This window comes from Pristiophorus japonicus, chromosome 22, assembly GCF_044704955.1.
Source record: "Pristiophorus japonicus isolate sPriJap1 chromosome 22, sPriJap1.hap1, whole genome shotgun sequence".
In the NCBI taxonomy this organism is placed as follows: Eukaryota; Metazoa; Chordata; class Chondrichthyes; family Pristiophoridae; genus Pristiophorus; species Pristiophorus japonicus.
Window position 1 is genome coordinate 8,008,624 of NC_091998.1, and position 25,917 is coordinate 8,034,540.

At 45.1% G+C, this 25,917-nt stretch overlaps 1 protein-coding gene across 1 annotated transcript in view; it reads right to left on the reverse strand.

Moving 5' to 3' along the window:
• dnajb12a (DnaJ heat shock protein family (Hsp40) member B12a) overlaps positions 1-14,389 on the reverse strand; it is a 32,875-nt gene extending 18,486 nt beyond the window's left edge. The window contains exons 1-3 of the mRNA XM_070865573.1: positions 14,176-14,389; positions 3,575-3,755; positions 1,324-1,469 (exon numbers count right to left, since the gene is read on the reverse strand). Coding sequence (XP_070721674.1) covers positions 1,324-1,469; positions 3,575-3,755; positions 14,176-14,308 — 460 coding nt within the window. The 5' untranslated portion in view covers positions 14,309-14,389. The remainder of the gene's footprint in view (positions 1-1,323; positions 1,470-3,574; positions 3,756-14,175) is intronic.
• Positions 14,390-25,917: the final 11,528 nt, after the last annotated feature.

Sequence of the window (25,917 nt, forward strand, 5' to 3'; positions counted from 1 at the left end):
TGACAGTGTCTGGAACTGCCAGTGCCCCATTCAAATCAAGTTTCGGACTCTTTGAGGAACGACTGAATTGGTCATCGTCTGGGGCATCTTTATTTAGCCCTAGGGTTTCGTAGTAATCTTTACACTTCTTTATTCTGCACAAAGCATAGCAAGAGGTCAGTTTTCAGCGAGTAATCACTGTCACTCTCAAAGGAAGTACAAAATCATTGCGATCGGAACAATGCATTTTGGTAGGAGTGAGGAGGCAGTATAAACCTGAGCCATACAGTTTTTTTTAAAAAGGATCTTTACCAGAAAGTAGAGGTTCATCTTACATAGGTGTGTATATATAGCCCTGTAAGATCAGTAGTGTGGATCAGTGTCAGCTTAGTTCACCTGGTAGCACACTCAGCTCTCAATCAGAAGGTTGTTGGTTCAAGCCCCACTACAGGACTTGAGCACAGAATCTTCACTAATACTGTGCAGTGCTGAAGGAACGCTGCAATGTTGGAGGTGCTGTCCTTTGGATGTGACATTAAACCTATTCTGGTGGATGTTCGAATCCCACGGCACTATTTGAAGAATAGCTGGGAGTTCTCCCAGTGTCCTGATCAGTTGTCTTCCCTCCAGCAAAATCACAAAAAATAGATTAACTGGTCATTCATCTTATTGGTGTTTTTGAGATCTTGGAAAATACATTTGCCTCCATAACAACAGCTACTGCACTTCAAAGTGATTCATTGTGTTGGATAAAGAAAGATTTGCACTTATATAGCGCCTTTCACGACCACCGGACGTCACAAAGCGCTTTACCGGCAATGAAATACTTTTTCAAGTGTAGTCACTGTTGTAATATAGGAAACGTGGCAGCCAATCTGCGCACAGCAAGCTCCCACAAACAGCAATGTGATAACGAGCAGATAAATCTATTTTTAGTGATTTTGATTGAGGGATAAATATTGGCTCAGGACACCGGGGAGAACTCCCCTGCTCTTCTTCGAAATAGTGCCGCGGGATTTTTTACATCCACTTAAGCGAGCAGATGGGGCCTCGGTTTAATTATGTCATCTGAAAGACGGCACCTCCGACAGTGCAGCACTCCCTCAGCACTGCACTGGAGGGTCATTTTTGTGCTCAAGTCTCTGGACTGGGGCTTGATCCCACAGCCTTCTGACTCAGAGATGAGAGAGTATTGCCCACTGAGCCACGGCTAACACTGAGAGATGATAAGAAGATGCTATATAAATAGTAGTCTTCCTTTCAGTCTAATGGATCCTTGCCTAAAGTAACGTACAATGGAATTCTCCTGCTGCCAAATAGATGCCCAGGTGCCAGGGCTCTCACCTTTGAATGCCTCAGTAGCTCCTGGCGCTTGGTTCTTGTCGGGGTGAAACTTTAGAGCCAGTTTTCTGTAGGCTTTCTTCAGGTCATCGTCTGGGGCATCTTTACTTAGCCCTAGGATTTCGTAGTAATCTTTACACTTCTTTATTCTGCACAGCAGACAGAAAACATAGCAAGAGGTCAGTTTTCAGCGAGTAAATACGGTCACGCTCAACGTGAAGTACAAAATCATTGCGATAGGAACGATGCATTTTGGTAGGAGTGAGGAGGGGCAGTATAAACTAAATGTTACAATTTTAAAGATGATGCAGGAACAGAGAGATACCAGGGTGTACGTACACTAGTCTTTGAAAGTGGTAGGACAAGTTATGAACATAAGAAATAGGAGCAGGAGGAGGCCATTCGGCCCCTCGAGCCTGCTCCGCCATTTAATACCATCATGGCTGATCTGATCATGGATTCAGGTCCACTTCCCCGCCCGCACCCCATAACCCCTTATCGGTTAAGAAACTGTCTATCTCTGTCTTAAATTTATTCATTGACCCACCTTGCACAGCTCTTGAGAAAGTTGTTAAAAAACAGACAAGATCCTTGGCTTTATAAACAGAGGCAAAGAGTACAAAAGCAAGGAAGTTATGCTAAACCTTTATAAATCACTGGTTCGGCCTCAGCTGGAGTTTTGTGGCCAATTCTGGGCACTGCACTTCAGGAAGGATGCCAAGGCCTTAGTGAGAGTGCTAAGAGGATTTACTAGAATGGTACGAGGGAGGCATGATTTCAGTTACGTGGAGAGACCAGGGAAGCTGGGATTGTTCTCCTTACAGCAGAGAAGATTAAGGGGAGATTTAATAGATGTGTTCAAAATCATGAAAGGGTTTGATAAAGTAAATAAGGAAAAATGGTTTCCAGTGGCAGAAGGGTCGGGTAACCAGAGGACACAGATTTATCGTAGATTAAGATTTAGCCATGATTGTAGTAAATGGCGGAGTAGGCTCGAGGTGCCGTATGGCCTACTCCCGTTCCTATTTCTTATGTTCTTATTTAAGGTGATTGCCTAAAGAACCAGACGGGAGTTGAGGAGAATTATTTTTACGTAGCGAGTTGTTGTGATCTGGAACACGCTGCCTGAAAGGGCGGTGGGAGCAGATTCAACAATAACATTCGAAAAGGAATTGGATAAATACTTGAAAGGGAAAAATTTGCAGGGCTACGGGGAAAGGCAGGCAGTGGGACAAATAGAGTCGCTCTTTCAGACCAGCCCAGGGACGATGAGCCGAATGGCTTCCTGCGCTATATAATTTTATGATTTCACACTACAGCTGTTATACGAACGTTCTGAACAGTTTAAAACAATCGTCTGAACGCTGAGTTGTCTGTACCACCTTGAATTCACTTGCGTGTATCATCCTCCAATTTCCCTTCGCCTTTGAGGGGAAAGTGCCTATATTTGGCACCATTCTCGCCACGGACGGTGGTAATTGGAGCTGCAATTACCGAAAGTCCCGAAATGCCTCAAAATGAAGACAAAGTCTTGCCTTTCTCATTACAAAATTGGACCTAATGCTATTGCTGAGGATTACAGGTGGCAGAACATAAGAACATAAGAATTAGGAGCAGGAGTCGGCCATTCGGCCCCTCGAGCCTGCTCCGCCATTCAATAAGATCGTGGCTGATCTTCTACCTCAACTCCACTTTCCTGCACTATCCCCATATCCCTTGATTTCCTTAATATCCAAAAATCTATCGATCTCTGTCTTGAATATACTCAAAGACAGCCTCCACAGCCCTCTGGGGTAGAGAATTCCAAAGATTCACCACCCTCTGAGTGAAGAAGTTTCTCCTCATCTCAGTCCTAAATGGCCGACCCCTTATTCTGAGACTGTGACCCCTGGTTCTAAACTCCCCAGCCAGGGGAAACATCCTCCCTGCATCTACCCTGTCAAGCCATGTAAGAATGTTCAAGCCCTGAAAGAACCCCACAGGTGTATTCTTTTGGTACAAGAGCCAAGTTCTCATGCATGGGCAGAACGTTTGAGAGAAGCAGCACGATTATTTTCATCAGCGAGAGGGATCTCAACAATCCTAACCAAAGCCTTGACTAGATAGTCTGAATCCCAGATATCCAGCCAGTGCCTATCGATGGTGCATCCCAGGTCTCATCTACCGACCCCCCTCCCACCACCACTCCCGCACACTCAAAAAAACACGGCCCCATAATCTTTTCCTTCTCCCTGGTGACTCATCCTTCCTCTACCTCTTCACAGCCTCCAGCTGGTCCAGTGAGTAGCTTTTTGCCGTCTCTCCTCCTGCCTCCCCGGACCCAGACCTGGTGAACCTGCTTCCTTTCCGTTGGTGGCATTCAGGCGAATCTGAGGGCTCGGATGGGGTGAAGTTACCAGATGGATGGCCATTCTGCGTCAGGGATTCTATCAAACCTGGGAAGAGGAAAAAGAAAAATGAGTATGACATTAGTCAGAAGACATGGCACAGAAGCACAGTGCACGCAGAGAGGCTGTCAACAGATTATCTCACCAGCATTTCACTACACTGAATAGCAATCTATTTATGTTAGCACAAAACAGAAGGAAATGACTTTCTCCTATTATTCTCCAACTATTTTCTCCCAATATTTAAACAATCCCCACCTGAATTTCCTAAACATTACATCTGGCAACTGTTCCCAAACCTACTGTGAGGAAGCAATAAAATGCATGAAAATCTCCACATAACTCAGATCATTATCCCCGTGTAGTTTTACGAGACCATCTCTTGTGTGTGCGCGGAGAGACTCTGGGAGGTTTCCCTTGAGATTGAACAATAAGGTACAGATGGTAATCGCTCAGTGGGTCGCACTCTCGCCTCTAAGTCAGAAGGTTGTGGGTTCAAGTCCCAATCCAGGGACTTAAGCACAGAAATCTAGGCTGACACTCCACGGCAGTACTGAGGGAGTGCTGCACTGTCAGAGGTGCCGTCTTTCGCATGAGACGTCAAAACGAGGCCCCGTCTGCTCTCTCAGGTGGACATAAAAGATCCCATGGCACTATTTCAAAGAAGAGCAGGGGAGCTATCCCCTGTGTCCTGGGGTTAATAGTAATCCCGTAATCAACAATACTAAAAAACAGATTACCTGATCATCATCACATTGCTGTCTGTAGGAGCTTGCTATGCACAAATTGGCTGCCGCGTTTCCTATCCTACATTACAACAGTGACGACACTTCAAAAGTACCTCATTGGCTGTAAAGCACTTTGGGATGCCCTGAGGTCGTGAAAGGCGCTATATAAATGCAAGTCTTTCTTTTTATAGTCCAGGTCAGAGCAGATGGTACCTGGCCTGTGGAGGGATGGATTTGATGGGTGAATGTCTTATTCTTGTCCCATGCTTTGTCTTCTCAGTCAGGACTTTGGGTTTTTCTCACACTTTAACTTGCGCACACGGCACTAAGATCGTTCCCATAAGCAGACCGACCCTCCGTGCACCCTTGTACATGCCATAAGTGTGATAGCATGCTGCAGGATGAGCAATTATCCTTCAACTGTGGCTGGGTGCTCTGGTGATCACATGGGATGCTCACAGAGTTCTTCAGTCTTCCCCAAAAGACGGTAAACTCCACGCTGTCAGACCAATATATTCAGGCTAAAACTATTAGATTAATTTACAAGGTAATACATAGAAGGATAATTCACCAAAAAAAAAACTGGGTATTTAAAATAATAAAGATAGAATCAGGGCTTGGAAAAGGCCAAAAAAAGACAAATGGGATTTAGGATTTTCTACAGAGGCAAAGGCTGTTGAATTGATGACATTGGTTAAGGCACTGTTGGAGTATGGCATGCAGTTCTGGGCACCAAGTACAGGAGCATATTAGAGCCATGGAAAGGGTACAGTGAAGATTTCACTAGAACACCTAGAAATTAAGGCGGTTGCCATGAAGAAATTCTCAGAAAATTGAGACTTTTCCCACTGGAACAGAGAAGGTTACATGGTGGAGGAATCTAATAGAGGTTTTCAAAACCATGAAAGGTTTTGAGAAGATAAATTACGGTGGATTATTTCACTGATTGGAGAATTGGGAACAAGGAAGCGAAGACACTGGAGGTACACCAGTTATCATGGGCGACTTTAATCTACATATTGATTGGGCTAACCAAACTGTAGCAATACAGTGGAGGAGGATTTCCTGGAGTGTATTAGGGATGGTTTTCTAGACCAATATGTCGAGGAACCAACTAGAGGGCTGGTCATCCTAGACTGGGTGATGTGTTATGGGAAAGGACTAATTAGCAATCTTGTTGTGCGAGGCCCATTTGGGGAAGAGTGACCATATTAGGATAAAATTCTTTGTTAAGATGGAGAGTGACACAGTTAATTCAGAGACTAGGGTCCTAAACTTAAGAAAAAGTAACTTTGATGGTATGAGACGTGATTTGGCTAGAATAGACTGGCAAATGATACTTAAAGGTTTGACGGTGGATCGGCAATGGCAAACATTTAAAGATCACATGGATGAACTTCGACATTTGTACATCCCTGTCTGGAGTAAAAATAAAACGGGGAAGGTGGCTCAACCGTGGTTAACAAGGAAAATTAAGGATAGTGTTAAATCCAAGGAAGAGGCGTATAAATTGGCCAGAAAAAGCAGCAAACCTGAGGACTGGGAGAAATTTAGAATTCAGCAGAGGAGGACAAAGGGTTTAATTAGGAGGGGGGAAATAGAGTATGAGAGGAAGCTTGCCGGGAACATAAAAACTGACTACAAAAGCTTCTATAGATATGTGAATAGAAAAAGATTAGTGAAGACAAACGTAGGTCCCTTGCAGTCAGATTCAGGTGAATTTATAATGGGGAACAAAAAAATGGCAGACCAGTTGAACAAATACTTTGATTCTGTCTTCACGAAGGAAGACACAAATAACCTTCCGGAAATACTAGGGGACCGAGGGTCTAGTGAGAAAGAGGAACTGAAGGAAATCCTTACATAGGTGGGAAATTGTGTTAGGGAAATTGATGGGATTGAAGGCCGATAAATCCCCGGGGCCTGATAGTCTGCATCCCAGAGTACTTAAGGAAGTGGCTCTAGAAATAGTGGATGCATTGGTGATCATTTTCCAACAGTCTATCGATTCTGGATCAGTTCCTATGGACTGGAGGGTAGCTAATGTAACACCACTTTTTAAGAAAGGAGGGAGAGAGAAAACGGGTAATTATAGACCGGTTAGCCTGACATCAGTAGTGGGGAAAATGTTGGAATCAATTATTAAAGATGAAATAGCAGCGCATTTGGAAAGCAGTGACAGGATCAGTCCAAGTCAGCATGGATTTATGAAAGGGAAATCAAGCTTGACAAATCTTCTGGAATTTTTTGAGGATGTAACTAGTAGAGTGGACAAGGGAGAACCAGTGCATGTGGTGTATTTGGACTTTCAAAAGGCTTTTGACAAGGTCCCACACAAGAGATTGGTGTGCAAAATCAAAGCACAAGGTATTGGGGGTAATATACTGACATGGATAGAGAACTGGTTGGCAGACAGGAAGCAGAGAGTCGGGATTAACGGGTCCTTTTCAGAATGGCAGGCAGTGACTAGTGGAGTGTCGTAGGGTTAGGGAGGGAATTCCAGAGCTTAAGGCCTTGGTAGGTGAAGGTACGGGCAACAATGGTGGAACGATTCAAATCAGGGTTGCTCAAGAGGCCTGTACTTGAGAAGTGCCCTAAATCTCCCTAAACCTCTCTGCCTTTTTACCTCTTGTTCCTCCTTTAAGACACTCCTTAAAAACTACCTCTTTTCTGCACGAATTTTTCCTTGTGTGGCTCAGTGTCAAACTCTGTTTTATAACGCTCTTGTGGGGCTGAAGGAGATTATAGAATAGGCGATGGAGGGATTTGAAAACAAGGATGAAAATACAGAGATATTTGTATGAAAGAAATATAATACAGATATCTCTGTGTTTTGCTACAAGGACCGGCTTGGAGATTAATTTAAGATCTTTATAATTTTTCTTCACATCCAGTCAATGAACCTCCGATATCTGCACATGTACTCTCGTGGGGAGGGCTTGTGACTCCCTCCTGAAACAAAGCACCAAACATTACACTATTTATCAGAAGTTTGGGTCACTATGCATACCGTAAAAGTGATTCCAAAAGAAATTAAGAACTTCAATTTCTTTAAAACTGTGCTCAATCTATGCTCTGCAATATGCACTCAGCTCTCAGGCTTTCTAGTCACAAGTTGCTCAGAGTTAGAATCCACAGAATGGAAAAGCTCACAATATTTTCCAATGTCAGAAACACTTTGTGGCTGTAACTGTAACCCTGTGGGGTTTAGAGCAATCCAGCCACTGCATAGCACAGCAAAACTGGACTCCTGACTCTTGGACACCAACCGCCCACTCACCAGGTCTATACAACACCAGCAAATATGTTGGAAAGGGCTGAAAGACACCAGCTGTGATAGTTTATCACATGACTAATATGTCACAGTGGAACATTAATTGAGTGACAGAAATCAATTATTGCTGTAATGATTGCAGGTTGCCTTTGTGAAGAATGTACAAAGGGACAGCACGAGCTCACTGATACACACGTAGGAAGGGCTGGCTTTTGGCTCAGTGGTAACAGAAGAGTTGGGTTCGAGCCCCACTCCAGACCCCTGTGCTGAGCAGAGTCCCAGAGACATCCACAAGTATTTCTGTCGATGAATGCTGATGGCTCTTCCAGTCCATTGTAAAACGCAGGTGGAGTTCTGTCGGCTTGGCTGAAGCCCATCTAGGAAAAGATACTCCACACATAAAATCCATGAGGAAAGCAAGGGGAAGCCACCTCAGCAACTCCAGAATCTCATGCGAGAGACTCAGGTTAGAACCTGCCCTGGGCCAGAACACACAACTGATGGACGCTTATAGGAAAACAGCCTCATGAGTCTATTGATTTATACACATAGATTCCAAAGCAACAATTCTGAAACTAGTTTTTAAGCAAATGAAAAAAATGGACAATGCGTTTCTGCTTGTTCCCTGCTCCTTTAAAAGAATCCGGTGAGTCTCAGTGCTGATTCCATAGGTGACACAACCTGCATAATGAGCCCAGAGACTCGCAATGAGCTCAAGCGAATGTCATCATTTTAGACAAAAGCAACTACATTGTCTTTATATAATTTCAAACCCTGTTATTAGTCTCGATTTTTGGTTCAGCATTCAGAACGGGACAAAAGATTTAAAAATACAATTTCTATACAACAAAATGGCCCAAATCTTACCAAAAATGAAAGATGCTTTGCATTTATATAGCATCTATCTAGACAGACCCCACATTTCCCCACTGCAGTGTCAGCCAGTGGCTCAGTGGGCAGCACTCTCGCCTCCCAATCAGAAGGTTGTGGGTTCGAGTCCCACTCCAGAGACTTGGGCACAGAAATCTAGGCTGACACTTCCAGTGCAGTGCTGAGGGAGTGCTGCACTGTCAGAGGTCCCGGACAAGACATAAAAGATGCCATGGTAATATTTGAAGAAGAGCAAGGGAGTTATCCTGGCCAATATTTATCCCACAACCAACATCACTTAAACAGATTACCTGGTCATTATCACATTGCTGTTTCGTGGGAGCTTGCTGTGTGCAAATTGGCATTTCCTATATTACAACAGCAATTCCACTTCAAAAATTACTTCAATGACTCTAAAGCTATTTGGGAATGTCTTGAGGCCCTGAATGGCACTATATAAATGCAAGGCTTCCTTTTCTTAAATTATTCCAATGTTTTTGCTTCTGATAGATATCAGGGTTTATCATCATCATCATAGGCAGTCCCTCAGAATCGAGGAAAACTTGCTTCCACTCTTAAAATGAGTCCTTAGGTGGCTGAACAGTCCAATATGAGAACCACAGTCCCTGGAACAGATAGTCGTTGAGGGTAAGGGAGGGTGGGACTGGTTTGCCGCATGCTCTTTCCGCTGCCTGCGCTTGGTTTCTGCATGCTCTCGGCGATGAGACTCGAGGTGCTCAGCGCTCTCCCGGATGCACTTCCTCCACTTAGGGCGGTCTTTGGCCAGGGACTCCCAGGTGGGGATGTTGCATTTTATCAAGGAGATTTTGAGGGTGTCCTTGAAACGTTTCCGCTGCTCACCTTTGGCTCGTTTGCAGTGAAGGAGTTTGGAGTAGAGCGCTTGCTTTGGGAGTCTCGTGTCTGGCATGCGAATAATGTGGCCTGCCCAGCGGAGCTGATCAAGTGTGGTTTAAAGGGTTAAATGAAGACAGGTTGGCTTGTAATCCCTTGAGTTTCGATGGTTGTGGGGTGATCTTTTCGAGGTATTTAAAATATTTACGGGATTTGATTGGGTAGATAGAGAGTTCATTATTTCCTCTGATCGAGGGGAATCTAAAACAAGGGGAGACCTCAGTTTAGCATCTGATCCGAAAGACAGCACCTCTGACAATGCGGATAAACACAGAAAAGACACAAGAAACCAGAATCAACTAAGCACATTTCAGTTTTAGATACTTTATATCGCTCCTCAGCCTTTGATGTGGCACACTACGTGTTGGTAATACAATAACAAAAACTGTTACAAGTTGTTATAAGTTATTCAACAAAGGCACCTATAGTTTAATGTAAATTGTAACCGGTCCGGCTAATGTGTTACCAACGCGCAGCATGGCCACATCAGAGGTCGAACAAAATGATATTAACACTGTAAAGTGTGTCTGACAGCAACTGATGCCCGCACCAGCTCTACATTGGGTCTAAAGAACGATACAAGGAGAAATTGTCATGGAATCTCCATAACAACACTTGCAGTTCATCATACAGAAAAGACCCTGAACTAAAAGATTTTAAAACAACAACTTATATTGACATAGCGCCTTTAATGTCGTGACACGTCCCAAGGCGCTTCACAGGAGTATTAAGAGCAAAAAATTTGACACCGAGCCGCATAAGGAGAAATTAGGGCAGGAAGCTTGGTCAAAGAGGTAGGTTTTAAGGAGCATATTGAAGAAGGAAAGAGAGGTAGAGAGGTTTAGGAAGGGAGTTCCAGAGCTTGGGGCCCAGGTAACTGAAGGCACGGCCACCAATGGTTGAGCAATTATAATCAAGGATGCTCAAAAGGGCAGAATTAGAGGAGCGCAGATATCTCGGGGGCGGGGGGGGAGGTTGTGGGGCTGGAGGAGGCTACGGAGATAGGGAGGGGTGAGGCTATGGCGGGATTTTAAACATTTTGTTCTTACAGGTGAAATTGGCAAGTTAGTATTTATTGCCCGTCCCAAAGTGCCCCAAGGGCAGTAAGAGCCAGCCACATTGTGTGGGACTGGATTCTGGAGGGAGTTCCAGAGCTTGGGGCCAAGACAACAGAAGACACAGAAAAGGCTGCACCTAGTTTCAGGTTAATATTGGTGTTTGGGCATTGTCTTTCATACAATAGGAACAAAGAGCAGCAAAAGTAGACAACACTGTCCAGTCACGTGATAGTTTTGGCAATATGTTGCCAACTTCCTCAATGGCAGGTGACATATCAAACCAGATTTAGAATGAAAAGCTTCATGTGGGAAAAGGCGATCTTGAGTGAGGATTTCTTTCAATGAGACCAGATCAGATGAAAAAGGGCCTTCAGTCCCATTAGATGGCATCCTCCAGAATCATAGGAACAAGTGTCGGCCATTCAGTCCCCCGAACCTGTTCTGCCATTGTATTAGACCATGGCTGATCTGTACCTCAACGCCTGCCTAAGCTCCATATCCCTCAATACCCTTCCTTAACAAAAATTGATTGATCTCAGTCTTGAAAGCTCCAGTTGCCCTCCAGCAACCACAGCCTTTTGCAGGAGAGTTTTCCAGATTTCCACTACTTTTTGCGTGAAAAAGTGTTTCCTGATTTCAGGCCGAAATGGCCTAGCTCTAATTTTAAGATCATACCCCCTTGTTATGGATTCCCCAATAAAGGAAATAGTTTACTGGAACTACCCTATCAAACCCCAACTGTACCGCCTACCCATTACTGGCAATTCGATACCGCTGTCACTGCCCTTTGAGTACCGAGATACCTTGTGGCCCCATGCTAAGTTTGATCTTCATAATCCGATATTTCGAACAGCAGACAGCTGCAAGGAGTTCCAATTACCTTTAAGATTTTTGCATTTTATAGGTCGAGACAGTGAATGCTGACAACATATGGATGGTGAGTAATCTAGTTGACATTCAACGGCATTGCCATCACCGATTCCCCCATCATCAACATCCTGGGGGTCACCATTGACCAGAAACTTAACTGGACCAGCCACATAAATACTGTGGCAACAAGAGCAGGTCAGAGGCTGGGTATTCTGCAGCGATTGTCTCACCTCCCGACTCCCCAAAGCCTTTCAACCATCTACAAGGCACAAGTCAAGAGTGTTATGGAATACTCTCCACTTGCCTGGATGAGTGCAGCTCCAACAACACTCAAGAAGCTCGACACCATCCAGGACAAAGCAGCCGCTTGATTGGCACCCCATCCACCAGCTTAAACATTCATTCCCTCCACCACCGGTGCACCGTGGCTGCAGTGTGTACCATCTACAAGATGCACTGCAGCAACTCGCCAAGGCTTCTTCGGCAGCACCTCCTAAACCCGTGACCTCTACCACCTAGAAGGACAAAAGCAGCAGGCGCATGGGAACACCACCACCTCCACGTTCCCCTCCAAGTCACACACCATCCTGACTTGGAAATATATCGGCCGTTCCTTCATCGTCGTTGGATCAAAATCCTGGAACTCCCTCCCTAACAGCACCTTCACCACACGGACTGCAGCGGTTCAAGAAGGCAGCTCACCACCACCTTCTCGAGGGCAATTAGGGATGGGCAATAAATGCCAGCCTTGCCAGCGACGCCCATATCCCTAAAAATGAATTTTTTTTAAATTGTTTCCTAATGTTGTGCCGAGTAACACAAGAGTCAGGTCAGGACAGCTGAAGCATGCTGTGTAAATGTTCCCCCACTCCCGAGAAGCTTTTTTTCTGGGGGGCGGGGCAGGGAGAGATGTTGAACAGAGACTTGGGATATAACGTTCCCTCAGCAAGGAGGAAAATCAGCATTATTTTCCAAATTCTTCATCAGTATTAGTCCAAATTTCTCCATTGGCTTTCAGATCAGTGGTAAATATTTACCACTTTTTTCGCAAAGGATTGTGTTTCCTTTGCTGGCGATTACTTTGCACAAGCAAGCAATAGTTAAGATGATGTACACAGCTTCACATCACTCTAGATCATAAATGTAAGAGCCACAATTTTTTGCCTTGTGCCCTGAATTGTCTGACAGAATAATGATGACATCTTGGATTGGCCACAGGGGCAGTGAGGTGAGGTGTCTTCATCACAGTCCCAATACACCAGGAGGAGATAAGAGAACAACTGCTGATGCACTCAAAGTATGTTGTTGCAGTCTGTCTTTCTCTCATTGTATAACCCAGATAAGGAATACTTCAGAACATAGGAACAGGAAGAGGCCATTTAGCCCCTCGAGCCTGATCCACCATTCAATAAGATCATGGCTGATCTGTGACCCAACTCCATATATCTGCCATTTCCCTCATCCTCAATACCTTTGGTTAACAAAAATCTATCAATCTCAGATTTAAAATTAACAATTAATCTAGCATCAATTGCCATTTGCGGAAGAGAGTTTCAATCTTCTACCAGTGTTTGTGTGTAGAAGTATTTCCTAACTTCATTCCTGAAAGGACTGGTTCTTTTTTTTATGGGGCATAGTCTAAAAATTAGGATCAGATCTTTCAGACGTGACATTAGGAGGGCATTAAGGACCCCTCCAGTCATTAGGAATTTAAATGTTTATAGTAACAGTGATGGGGAGGGTCAATAAAGCCCCACTCAGTGCTGTTTACCCCATGTCAATATTAAAACCTAATGTGTGAATCTTGAGAGATCTACGGAGCTTGTAGATACACTCCTAAAAGATCATAATATGCAGCCCATCATACTACACAATTCTAGAATCAACAAGATAGGGGGAAGTGTTAGGACCTATTTAAAATATTATATATAGAGCTGTGCATATTTCTGAAAGCGACAAAGGCATTTTCAATCCAAAATAGGTGATTGGACTGAGTGATACTTGTCAAACTTGGGGATTGTGTGAGAAAGACTTGGATTTATATAACATCTTTCACAGCCACTGGATGTCCCAAAACGATTCACAGCCAATGAAGTACTTTTGAAGTGTAGTCACTGTTGTAATGTCGGAAACGTGGCAGCCAATTTGCGCACAGCAAGATCCCGCAAACAGCAATGTGACAATGAACAGATAATCTGTCTAGCAATAGAGTAGTAAATACTGGCCAGGACACCGCGGAGAACTTTTCGAAATAGTGCTGTGGGATCTTTTACGTCCACCTGAGAGGGCCGAGGGGACCTCGGTTTAACGTCTCATCTGAAAGACGGCACCTCCGACAGTGCGGCGCTCCCTCAGCACTGCACTGGGAGTGTCAGCCTAGATTTTTGTGCCCAAGTTTCTGGAGTGGGACTTGAACTCACAACCTTCTGACTCAGAAGCGCGAGTGCTGCCCACTGACTCTGTGTGGGGGCTCCTTTTGAGAGACATCCTGAAAGTACACGAACTCTTGCTCTTCTCCGGCCTACATTCCTCACAAGCCCTTTGCCCCTAGCTAGAGGGGCGGGCTTGTTGTCAGGCGTGCCGCGGTGCGCCGCGGGTGTTGTAGTTCCCCCAGGCCACCTCACAGCGGCGTGCTATGCGCCAGTGAACTACAACTCCCAGAGGCCAGCGCGGCCGCCGGCACATGCGCACTGCCGGCCGCCGGTTTGAGAGGCAGGCCGCGGTTCGGCCTCAGCCTGGCGCCCGCCGCCGCTCACCTTTAACTTTCTCGGTCGGGTACAATTTCTGAGCCTTCCGTAAGAACTTGAGCGCCTCTTCCCTGCTGCCGTGCTTCAGCGCGTTCAAACCGATCTCCGTGCAGCGTTCCGCCTCGTCTCGGTTTCCTTCCATTTTTCGGGATTTGGGGGGTTGAACGGCCGCTGCCGGTGCTCTCCGTGTCGTCACATTCGAAGCCGGAAAAACACGAGCGCGTTCGGGAACGGTTCGGCTGCGTCACTGTCACTGACGGAAACAGCCGAGCGCGTTCGGGATCTGCTCGTCCTGACAGTGAAGGCTTGCCGCCGCCGCCATCTTCCTATAGGAAGCGCACGCTTGCCTGTGAAGCCTTGCCGCCGCCATCTTACTACAGCAAACGCAGGTCCGCCTGTGACTCAAGTTTTGTCGACGCCATCTTCCTATAGGACGCGCATGCTTGCATGTCACCGTGGAGCTTTTGCACGGCCGCCATCTTACTACAGGAAGCGCATGCTCACTTGTGAGCGTGAAGCTTTGACATATTCCCACAGGAGAACATGTTCCAGTAATGCTGTGACAAAAGGCTGCTGCAATGTCTGCATGTTGATTCATTAATTTGTTAGTAAATTAATCAAATTTTCCTGATCTGATCCTTGCCATTTAATATTTATCTTCTGCAAATATTTATCTAATTCCAGTGGCCACTTTTGGAAAATCTGTATTCTAACATTTTTCCAAGAAAACATTTCCTCAAATCCTTCCCATTTATGTACTAATTCTAAATTTATGTACCTTATTTCTTTTCGTGATCAGGCTAGCCTGTATTTTTTTAATTACTGCCAGTTTGGACAATCGCAAATTAAATAAAAATATATTTCCATTTCAAAATAATTAGTTGAAGGGTAATGTGTGTGACTTAAGACTGGAATGTTTACTCAAGTGGATTCTAGATATATTTCAAGCGGTAAGGTCCAGTTACTGTCTCGTTTCTTCTCGTAAATAGGTCTATTTAAACTTTAGGTCCACTTCCCACATTACAACAGTGACTACACTCCAAAAATACTTCATTGGCTGTAAAGCGCTTTGAGACATCTGGTGGTCATGAAATGCACTGTCTAAATCCAAGTCGTTCTTTAAAGCCAGATTCAGCCTCTGGTTAGTTCCATGGTATGGTGGCAGAAGTTACCCAGCCTGTACACTTTCTGCAAAGAACAGAATTTCTCAGCATGTCTAAAATCAACCATCACAAAATTTGAACCTCAGCCAACTCTGGCCAAAATGGAAAGAAGCAATTCTGTAATTCACTCCTGCAACATAGTACCAGTCCCCTCCTGTCCCAATCTTTTTTATTCTGGCATATTCCCAGTTACTTATGAAGGTATCATTGTTCTCACATCACACTGCCAGCCGCTCGTTATCTCCTCAATTCTTTTGGTGAACTCTCCTCCTTTCCCAAAAGACCAGAAGTATAGTAGAAAACATTACTTTGCATTCTCTATATTCCGGTTTTGAGGCAATTGTCAAAGATGTGGTTTTTAAGCTTTTAAGTTTTTTACCCCTTGATGGACTCATCATGGGCGGTCCATCGGACGAGGATGACTTGCTTCCACAAGAGTTCACAGATGTTTCAATTAAGGACCCGATGTTCCAGGTCCTGAACTCCAATTGAAGGGGTGGAAGATGCCTGTGCGTGGATTTTTTTAACGTGGGGTGGCCGTTGCACATCAGCCACCACACGGACTTGACAGAGCTCGGTCTTGGTCCAGTGGCAAGGGTTAACCAGGACGACTGGAGACCTGCTCTGCTGCACAGACCTAGTGCGCTCACATATCGCAGTGTGGGCTGACCCGTGCTGCTTGATGGACTACCACTCCTGGGTCTGCCTGTTCCCTTCAATATCCCTTCAATATTCTGTGAATATGCTCTACCTCCCTAACCCACGACCTCTACCACCTAGAAGGACAAGGGCAGCAGGTGAATGAGAGCACCATGAATTTTTTGACATTCCAGTTGCTGCATACAAATAAATGTTTTCTGCAGCATGAAGGCTGTTTCATCTGGGTATCTGAAACCGTCTTTCAGAAATTAAGACTGGAGTGTGTCAATATTTACAGGAGGTCCTTATGCAGAAACGATTGAAAACCATGGTCTAAGGAGGTTGTATCATCGGAATCAGGTTTCAAAATAAGCCAGACATATTTACTGAGCTTGATTGGCACCCCATCCCCCACCTTCAACACTCACTCCCTCCACCACCGGCGCACTGTGGCTGCAGTGTGCACCATCTACAAGATGCACTGCAGCAACTCGCCAAGGCTTCTTCGGCAGCACCTCCCAAACCCGCGACCTCTACCACCTAGAAGGACAAGGGCAGCAGGTGCATGAGAACACAACCACCTCCACGTTCTCCTCCCAGTCACACACCATCCTGACTTGGAAATATATCGGCCGTTCCTTCATCGTCACTGGGTCAAAATCCTGGAACTCCCTCCCTAACAGCACTGTGGGAGCACCTTCACTACACGGACTGCAGCGGTTCAAGAAGGCAGCTCACCATCACCTTCTCGAGGGCAATTAGGGATGGGCAATAAATGCCGGCCTTTCCAGCGACGCCCACATCCCAGGAATGAATAAAAACAGTGACTACACTTCAAAAAGTAATTCCTTGAAGTGCTTTGGAATATTGTGAGGATGTGAAAGGCGCTATATAAATAAAAAGAGCTTTCTTCGCACTTTGGTAAAATGCTGAATAGAGAAATTGCATACAAGTTACTAATTAAATAACAGACGTGGGAGTTATGAATGTGCTGACATGCTCCATACTAAAGTACCCAGTGTCATTTCAAACACACTGTCTTACTAACCAATTTAAATCCAATCTCATTAATATGGTAAATCAAACATGGGTGTCCTGGCCAATATTTATCCCTCAACCAATATCACTAAAACAGACGATCTGGTCATTATTACATTGCTGTTTGTGGGAGCTTGCTGTGCGCAAATTGGCTGCTGCGTTTCCCACATTACAATAGTGACCACTCCAAAAGTACTTCATTGGCTGCAAAGCGCTTTGGGACGTCCAGTGGTCGTGAAAGGCGCTATATAAATGCAGATCTTTTATTTTTAGGAAGAATGAATGGTAGCTGCATACTTAAACCTTTAAAGTGTTATATCGTGTAAGGGGGAAAACTTGCAGGGCTATGGGGAAATAGCAGTGGAGTGGAACTAATTGGATAGCTCTTTCACAGCGCAGGCATGATAGGTCGAATGGCCTCCTTCTGTGTGGTAAGATTCTATGTGTCTATTCTATTAGTGTAGTTACGGTTGAATCACGATATTGATAGTGGCGGACTGGCGACGAGTGACCAGGGTGGAGCAGCGATGAGGGATCATGGCTGAGATTCGGTGGGTGATCGTGGTGGAGGTTTGGCGAATGTTTGGTGCAGTGGTGCAGCGGGAGATCGTGGCGGGGGTGCGGTGAGTGTTTTTGGGGCAGAGGAGCGGTGAGGGATCGTGGCGGAGGTGCAGCGAATGCGGGTACAGGGCCCAGAAGAGCCAAGGGCCCCGGGGCAGCCCGGTCCTACCCACACTGTGATATGTGCAGCAGAGCAAGTCTCCAGTCGTCCTGGTTAACCCTTGCCACTGGACCAAGACCTAGCTCTGTCGAGCCCGTGTGGTGGCTGGTGTGCAACGGTCACCCCACGTTAAAAAAATCCACGCACAGGCATCTTCCACCCCCTCAACTGGAGTTCAGGACTGGAACATCGGGTCTTTTGTTGAAACATCGGTGAACTCATGTGGAAGCAAGTCATCCTTGTTTGAGGGACCACCTATGATGATGATGACTATATTGATTATAAAGTAACAGAATGGCAGTATAGTTATTATACAGAACTAATTACAGCTGCATTAAGTGTGTGATTATGCACATGGCTTTTCAATAACTTAGTTCTTTGTAGAATTTAATTTGTTTCTGTTGCTGATCTGCTCATTATTTTGCATTAGTGCTTTGCTATCATTCAGTGCATTACCTTCTATTGAAATGCTTGGGAAAGGGTAGAACATACAGATAAGGGTGGAACAACAAAGTAAAAGATAGCAAGTAAGACTTGCAATTATGCAGCATCGATCGCCTCTCAAAGCACCTCAATTACAAAGGATTAATTTGAAGCTTGGGCAAATACAGCAACAAGATCCCACAAACAGCAGTGAAGTGAATCGTCAGTTAGTGTTTCTTGCCAGGTCACTGGGACAACTCCCGTTTCTCTTTCAGAATGTGCCGTCTGACTGAACCACTGGGATCGGTGCAACATTTCATTTAAAGTGCAGCACCCCCTCAACACTGCACTGGGGTATCAGGGGACTCAAATTCTATAGATATGTGAAGAGAAAAAGATTAGTGAAGACAAACGTAGGTCCCTTGCAGTCAGATTCAGGTGAATTTATAATAGGGAACAAAGAAATGGCAGACCAATTGAACAAATACTTTGGTTCTGTCTTCACGAAGGAAAACACAATTAACCTTCCGGAAATACTAGGGGACCGAGGGTCTAGTGAGAAAGAGGAACTGAAGCAGTGACAGGATCGGTCCAAATCAGCATGAAAGGGAAATCATGTTTGACAAAACTTCTGGAATTTTTTGAGTTTGAGTGGAGAAGGGAGAACCAGTGGATGTGGTGTATTTGGACTTTCAAAAGGCTTTTGACAAGGTCCCACACAAGAGATTGGTGTGCAAAATTAAAGCACATGGTATTGGAGGTAATGTACTGATGTGGATAGAGAGCTGGTTGGCAGACAGGAAGCAGAGAGTCGGGATAAATGGGTCCTTTTCAGAATGGCAGGCAGTGACTAGTGGAGTGCTGCAGGACTCAGTGCTGGGACCCCAGCTATTTACAATATACATTGATGATTTAGATGAAAGAATTGAGTGTAATATCTCCAAGTTTGCAGATGACACTAAGCTGGGTGGCGGTGTGAGCTGTGAGGAGGATGCTAAGAGGCTGCAGGGTGACTTGGACAGGTTAGGTGAGTGGGCAAACGCATGGCAGATGCAGTATAATGTGGATAAATGTGAGGTTTTCCACTTTGGTGGCAAAAACACAAAGGCAGAATATTATCTGAATGGCAGCAGATTAGGAAAAGGAGAGGTGCAATGAGAGCTGGGTGTCATGGTACATCAGTCATTGAAAGTTAGCATGCAGGCGGTGAAGAAGACAAATGGTATGTTGGCCTTCATAGTTAGGGGATTTAAGTATAGGAGCAGGGAGGTCTTACTGCAGTTGTACAGTGCCTTGTTGAGGCCTCACCTGGAGTATTGTGTTCAGTTTTGGTCTCCTAATCTGAGGAAGGACGTTCTTGCTATTGAGGGAGTGCAGCGAAGGTTCACCAGACTGATTCCCGGGATGACAGGACTGACATATGAGGAGAGACTGGATCGACTGGGCCTGTATTCACTGGAGCTTAGAAGGACGATAGGGAATCTCATAGAAACATCTAACATTCTGACAGGACTGGACAGATTAGATGCAGGAAGAATGTTCCCGTTGATGGGGAAGTCCAGAACCAGGGGGCACAGTCTAAGGATAAGGGGTAGGCCATTTAGGACTGAGATGAGGAGAAACTTCTTCACTCAGAGAGTTGTTAACCTGTGGAATTCCCTACTGCAGAGTTGTTGATGCCAGCTCATTGGATATATTCAAGAGAGAGTTAGTTACGACCCTTACGGCTAAAGGGAACAAAGGGTATGGAAAGTAGGAAAGGGGTACTGAGGTGAATGATCAGCCATGGTCTTATTGAATGGTGGTGCAGGCTCGAAGAGCCGAATGCACCTATTTTCTGTTTCTATATTTCTATGTAAACCCCACAACTTGCTCATCCAGGTGGGAAGGTGCGACTAACAGAACTAAATGGACAACAGAATAAAAGTCAAACAGGGAAATAGACCTACAAGAATTCAATAAACGCAAAGAGGAGATAGTTACATAAGAACATAACATAAGAATTAGGAGTAGGCCATACGGCCCCTCGAGCCTGTTCCACCATTCAATAAGATCACGGCTGATCTTCAATCTCAACTTTACTTTCCCGCCCGATCTCCAGATCCCTTGATTCCTCTCGAGTCCAAAAACCTATCGATCTCAGCCTTGAATGTACTCAACGATTCAGCGTTCACAGCCCTCTGATTCACCAACCTCTGAGTGAAGACATTTCTCCTCATTTCAGTCCTAGATGGCCGACCCCTTATCCTGAGACTGTGACCCCAGAGTTACAGAAATAACAGAATGGAACCAAGACAGACGGAAAGTGAGCCAGCAACCGATGGACACCACGAGGGACAGAGATAGTTATAGACAGATATTGTAGGAAGTATAATATAGAACGCAAAGAGGAGATAGTTAGATAAGAACATAATATAAGAATTAGGAGCAGGAGTAGGCCATGCGGCCCCTCGAGCCTGCTCCGCTATTCAATAAGATCATGGCTGATCTTCGAATTCAACTCCACTTTCCCGCCCGATCCCCAGATCGCTTGATTTCCCCATGAGTCCAAAAATCTATCTCTCTTAGCCTTGAATATACTCATCGATTCAGCATCCAATAGGGAATTCCAAAGATTCACAACCCTCTGAGTAAGAAATTCCTCCTCATCTCAGTCTTAAATGTTTGAACCCTTATCCTGAGACTGTGACCCCTGGTTCTAGACTCTCCAGTCTGGGGGAAACAACCTCTCAGCATCTACCCTGTTAAGCCCTTTCAGAATCTTATATGTTTCAGTGAAATCACCTCCCATTCTTCTAAACTGCAGAGAGCATAGGCCCAATCTACTTAATCTCAACTCATAACACAGCCCTCTCATCCCAGGAATCAATCCAGTGAACCTTTGTTGCACTGCCTCGAAAGCAAATATATCCTTCCTCAGATAAGGAGACCAAAACTGTGCACAGTACTCCAGGTGTGGTCTCACCAAAGCCCTGTACAATTGTAGTAAGACTTCCTTACCCTTGGTAACTAACTAACTGAATTACAGTTGGTCGGGTGATAATAATGACACATGGATCAAATCTGTGTCATTATTACTTAAAATACCTGAAGGTGGCAGGCTATCTGAAGATAACAGGGTGCGTTCCCGAGTTACTGGCTAAGCTAGAGTTTTTTAGTGCACTAACGGCAGTGCGGGTAATGTTGACTATAGGCCCTGCAGATTCATCCACTTATTGAGCATGTGCAGTTTGCTGATCCAAGTCGCACAACTTCCTGTAAAACATCCCAGAGGCGGTGGAGGGATTTTGGTTTCAGACCAAACTTGAACCAAAGCAAACTCTTTACTCCCATGGTAAGTGGCAACTTTTAACAATGCTCTTACTGCTAAAAACACAATCACACACTCTACAGTAACGAGGCATTGAGTCTGAATGACCACATATTTGGACCATCACGAAGGTTGTCGATTTCCACCTCCAGAACATCGCCCAACTCCATCTATATCGCAGCTTATCTGCTGTTGAAACCCTCATCCATGCCTTTTGTCATGTATGTAACCAGCATACTACTGTAACCCTTATACAATTATAACCCTCAGGTAACCATTACATACTGTACATACTTACTAGAAATGAACACCTTGACCACAGGGGGTGTACTTGTGGGAGACACTCCTTACCTGGAGATTCAGGTATATAAGGGGAGGTCCCTCGCAGGGCCAGCACTCCTTGGTCCAGGTAATAAAGGTGAAGGTCACAGAGTGACTGTGTGTCTGCAGTACGTGCCTCGTGTGATTCTGTGTAAGAGTTAAGGACTCAACACCTTTATTACCTCGAGACGACTATTCCAACGTACTCCTGGCCAGCCTCTCATGTTCTACCCTCCGTAAACTTGAGGTCATCCAAAACTCTGCTGCCCTAACTTGCACAAAGTCCCACAACCCCCCGAGATGTCTGCGCTCCTCTAATTCTGCCCTCTTCAGCTTCCCTGATTATAATCGCTCCACCATTGGTGGCCACGACTTCAGTTGCCTGGGCCCCAAGCTCTGTATCCCCTCCCTAAACCTCTCCGCCTCTTTTTCCTCCTTTAAGACGCTCCTTAAAACCTACTTCTTCACCTCCCCTAATAGCTCCTTATGTGACTCGATGTCAAATTTTGTTTTATACTTCCTATGAAGCGCCTTGGGACATTTTACTACGTTAAAGGCGCTACATAAATACACGTTGTTGTTGTTAGGGTTGAGTGTTGGCGGTTGCTTGCAGTGTGTGCACTTTGTTGAGAGTGAAGAAATTCATAAAATGTCACTCTAGAGGGAGTCCTAATACAAATTACAAAGAAGGAACCTGTTCAGATACAACTTAGAGACATGAATTAGGTGAAACAGCAAAGGGATTCAAGCGAAGGAGGGAGGTACAAAGAGTGAGCAAGGAGAGGCGAAAACAGAAAAGTGAAAGAGTGGGGAGGAGAGGCAGGAATGGAGATAGGGAGAGAGATACTGAGGTGAAGGAGGAGAGTGCAACTCAGGGTGCAGTCACAGTGCAACCTTATCAGGCCAAAACAGCCAGTTTCACGCCCATACTAAAGTTATAGTGTACATGCACGTTTAATGGCACACTGACTGTTTGCTTCACAAGGATCTCCCGTCTGATCCAAGAAATAAGACATCCCTTTATTACAGTATCACACACCCAGATCATAATTAGACCTTCAGAATCGAGATTAAGTTTGTTGCTCTACTTGTCCGGACACATAACGCATTCATACAAATCTCCCGCTGCACTAAATTACGGATTAGAAACCGGACTGAAATAACGATATTCGAGCCGCTGTACATAGTTTTAGGATGTTCTTTGCAATATGGGTGGGTAGAGGTTTTTAAATCACCATTCTCTCTGATGGCTGTAAACAAGGCCACCCAAACTATGGGTAAAGCAATAAATACATAAATGCAGGAAAGATGTGATTGCATTAGAGAGGGTACAGAGGAGATTTCCGAGGATGTTGCCGGGACTGGGGAATTTTAGCTAGGAGGAAAGATTGGAGATGCTGGGTCTGTTTTCTTTGGAACAGAGGGCTGAGGGGAGACCTTATTGAGGTGTATAAAATTATATGGGGCCTGGATAGAGTGGATAGGAAGGACCTATTTCCCTTAGCAGAGGGGTCAACAATCAGGGGGCATAGATTTAAAGTAATTTGTTGGAGGTTTAGAGGGGATTTGAATTGAATTTTTTTCACCCAGAGGGTGGTGGAGGTCTGGAACTCACTGACTGAAAGGGTGGTAGAGGCAGAAACCCTCACTACATTTAAAAAGTACTTTGATATGCACCTGAAGTGCCGTAACCTACAGGGCTGCGGACCAAGAGCTGGAAAGTGGGATTAGGCTGGGTAGCTCTTGGTCGGCCGGCGGGGACACGATGGGCCGAATGGCCTCTTTCTGTGCTGTAAATGTCTATGATATGGCAGGTACTTCTGCATTCATCTTACAAAAAGATGTTTACATCTCCAACACCATGCTCATAAAATACAAACGGTAATTTTAAAATACAGCCTTATGTGTGCCCATAATACAGATCCAGAATGTAATATTCTTTACAAAAATCTTTGCACTACAAGCTCAAATTTCTAACTTAAATTATTTTACTTCATGGTCCGTGCTTTGCAAATGGAGGGAGATCAGCGCTGGGAAATGGAACACCTTACCACTTCGTGCAGCCAGTGTCAGCATTAAGCGCTCACAGTTCAGGTATAACATGGGACAGGTTATAGAGAGACAACCCTGACGATTCAAGGAGGCTGGGTCATTTCAATGTTCACTTTTACCCTTACAGCCTGCCTCTTGACGCTTGCTGAATCATTGGCATCTTTGGCTTCACTCGTTCATCAATCAGGTACCTTCACAAATGTGCAGGGCTCTGGAGAAAGAGCAGGGTAGTGGGATGAATTGGCTAACTCTACCAAAAGGGCAGGCACAAGCACGACGGGCCAAATGGCCTCCTTCTGTGCTGTATCTGTAGTGTATGTAGATACCTTTAGCAAATGACTCCACGAGGCAGGGTGTGATACTGAAACTGTGTAGACCTGTAGTCCTGTATTTGCAGCTCCTTGAGTGAGGACACCAAGCTGTGAGCTCCTTTATAGACTGGTCTCCAACAGAAGGTCTTCGGTCTCCAACAGCAGCACCCTCTGGTGTACAGGTAAGGTGTGTACGGTGTAAGGGTACATTCAGTGTGGCATAACAGTGTTACAGACATCACACAGTAAACAGGCATGCATACACAACAGTATCATTCTACGATTCTATCAAACTTGTAACCTAGCAAAATATCCCAAGGTGCTTTACAATATAGGGTCTGAACCAGGAAAGGAATAGCAGGGAAAGGGGGTGATGGAGGGGGGTTTCAGAGATAGCTGAAAGTTCTGTATAAAGGTCGTTTTTAAGGAGCATAATACATTGTATATTAATAACAACAATTTGGATTTATATAGCGCATTTAACGTAGTGAAACATCTGAAGGCGCTTCACGCGAGTATTATGAGATTTAAAAAATTGACACTGAGCTGCATAAGGAGAAATTAGTGCAGGGCTTGGTCAAAGAGGGAGGTTTTAAGGAATGTCTTAAAGGAGGAAAGAGAGGTAGAGAGACGGAGAGGTTTAGGGAGGGAATTCCAGAGCTTGGGGCCCAGGCAACAGAAGGCACGGCCACCGATGGTTGAGCGATTATAATCAGGGTCACGCAAGAGAGCAGAATTCGAGGAGCACAGACATCTTGGGGTGGGGGGGGGGTGTTGTGGGGTTGGAGGAGATTACAGAGGGGCGAGGGCCATGGAGGGATTTGAAAACAAGGATGATAATTTTGAAATGGTATAAAGCAGCGCATTCTCCAACATTCTGTGAGAAGACCCACTGCTTGTATCTAGACAGTCAGCAGGAAGTAAGATGCAGATGAAGAGAAGGGTTGGGGGTTTGATTTGCTAACGGTATATTGACCTACTCCCCCTGCCCCTCTCTCTCTTCCCCTCCCCTCCCCCCTCTCCCCACCCCTTCCCCTCCTCTGTCTTTTCCCTCCCCTCTCTCTCCCCTCCACCCTCCCAGTGGGTAGCACCCTCATCTCTGAAGCTGACAGTGAAGCCAGAATGGCTTTAGAGATATCTTCATCCACCTCGGGCAAGCCCATCATTCTAACTCTGTTTCGCAGCTGGGTTTCCCAAATCAAATGCATTGCTGGTTATTCTACAAGTCAGTACGTTTAATCTGTGTCATAGAAACCCATAAAAATAATCTTCCATGCGGCACATTTTAGCAGCAACATATTCTTGAAAGGAATGTCCTCTCACATAATTGAATTCCCACTGCAGTTATCCCCTAAAACACAATGTTCGCTGACTGCAGCATCGTATTCGGGCACAACCAAGCGAGTCAGAGATTTGATTAAAAGCACCGACTTGCTGCAATTGCTAGCGAGGAGTGACAGGTAGATTTAACAGAGTGTTTTAATTTGTCAGTAAAGGGAGACAGAGAGACGCTAAACAGGCAGAATATATATAGGCTGAGGCACAGACAGGAGGGCAGGTAGCAGGAACTAGGTATCCCAGGATTTAAGTATTGGTTTTCAAACTTCTTTGTGAGAGACCCCTTGCGAATACTATCTCACTCCTAGGTACCCCCTCAAAATATTGACACCCTCCCCAGGACCCCCTACAAATATCGACACACTGTCGGGGATTCCCTACAAATATTGACACAATCCCGGGGACCCCCTACAAATATCGACACACTGTCGGGGA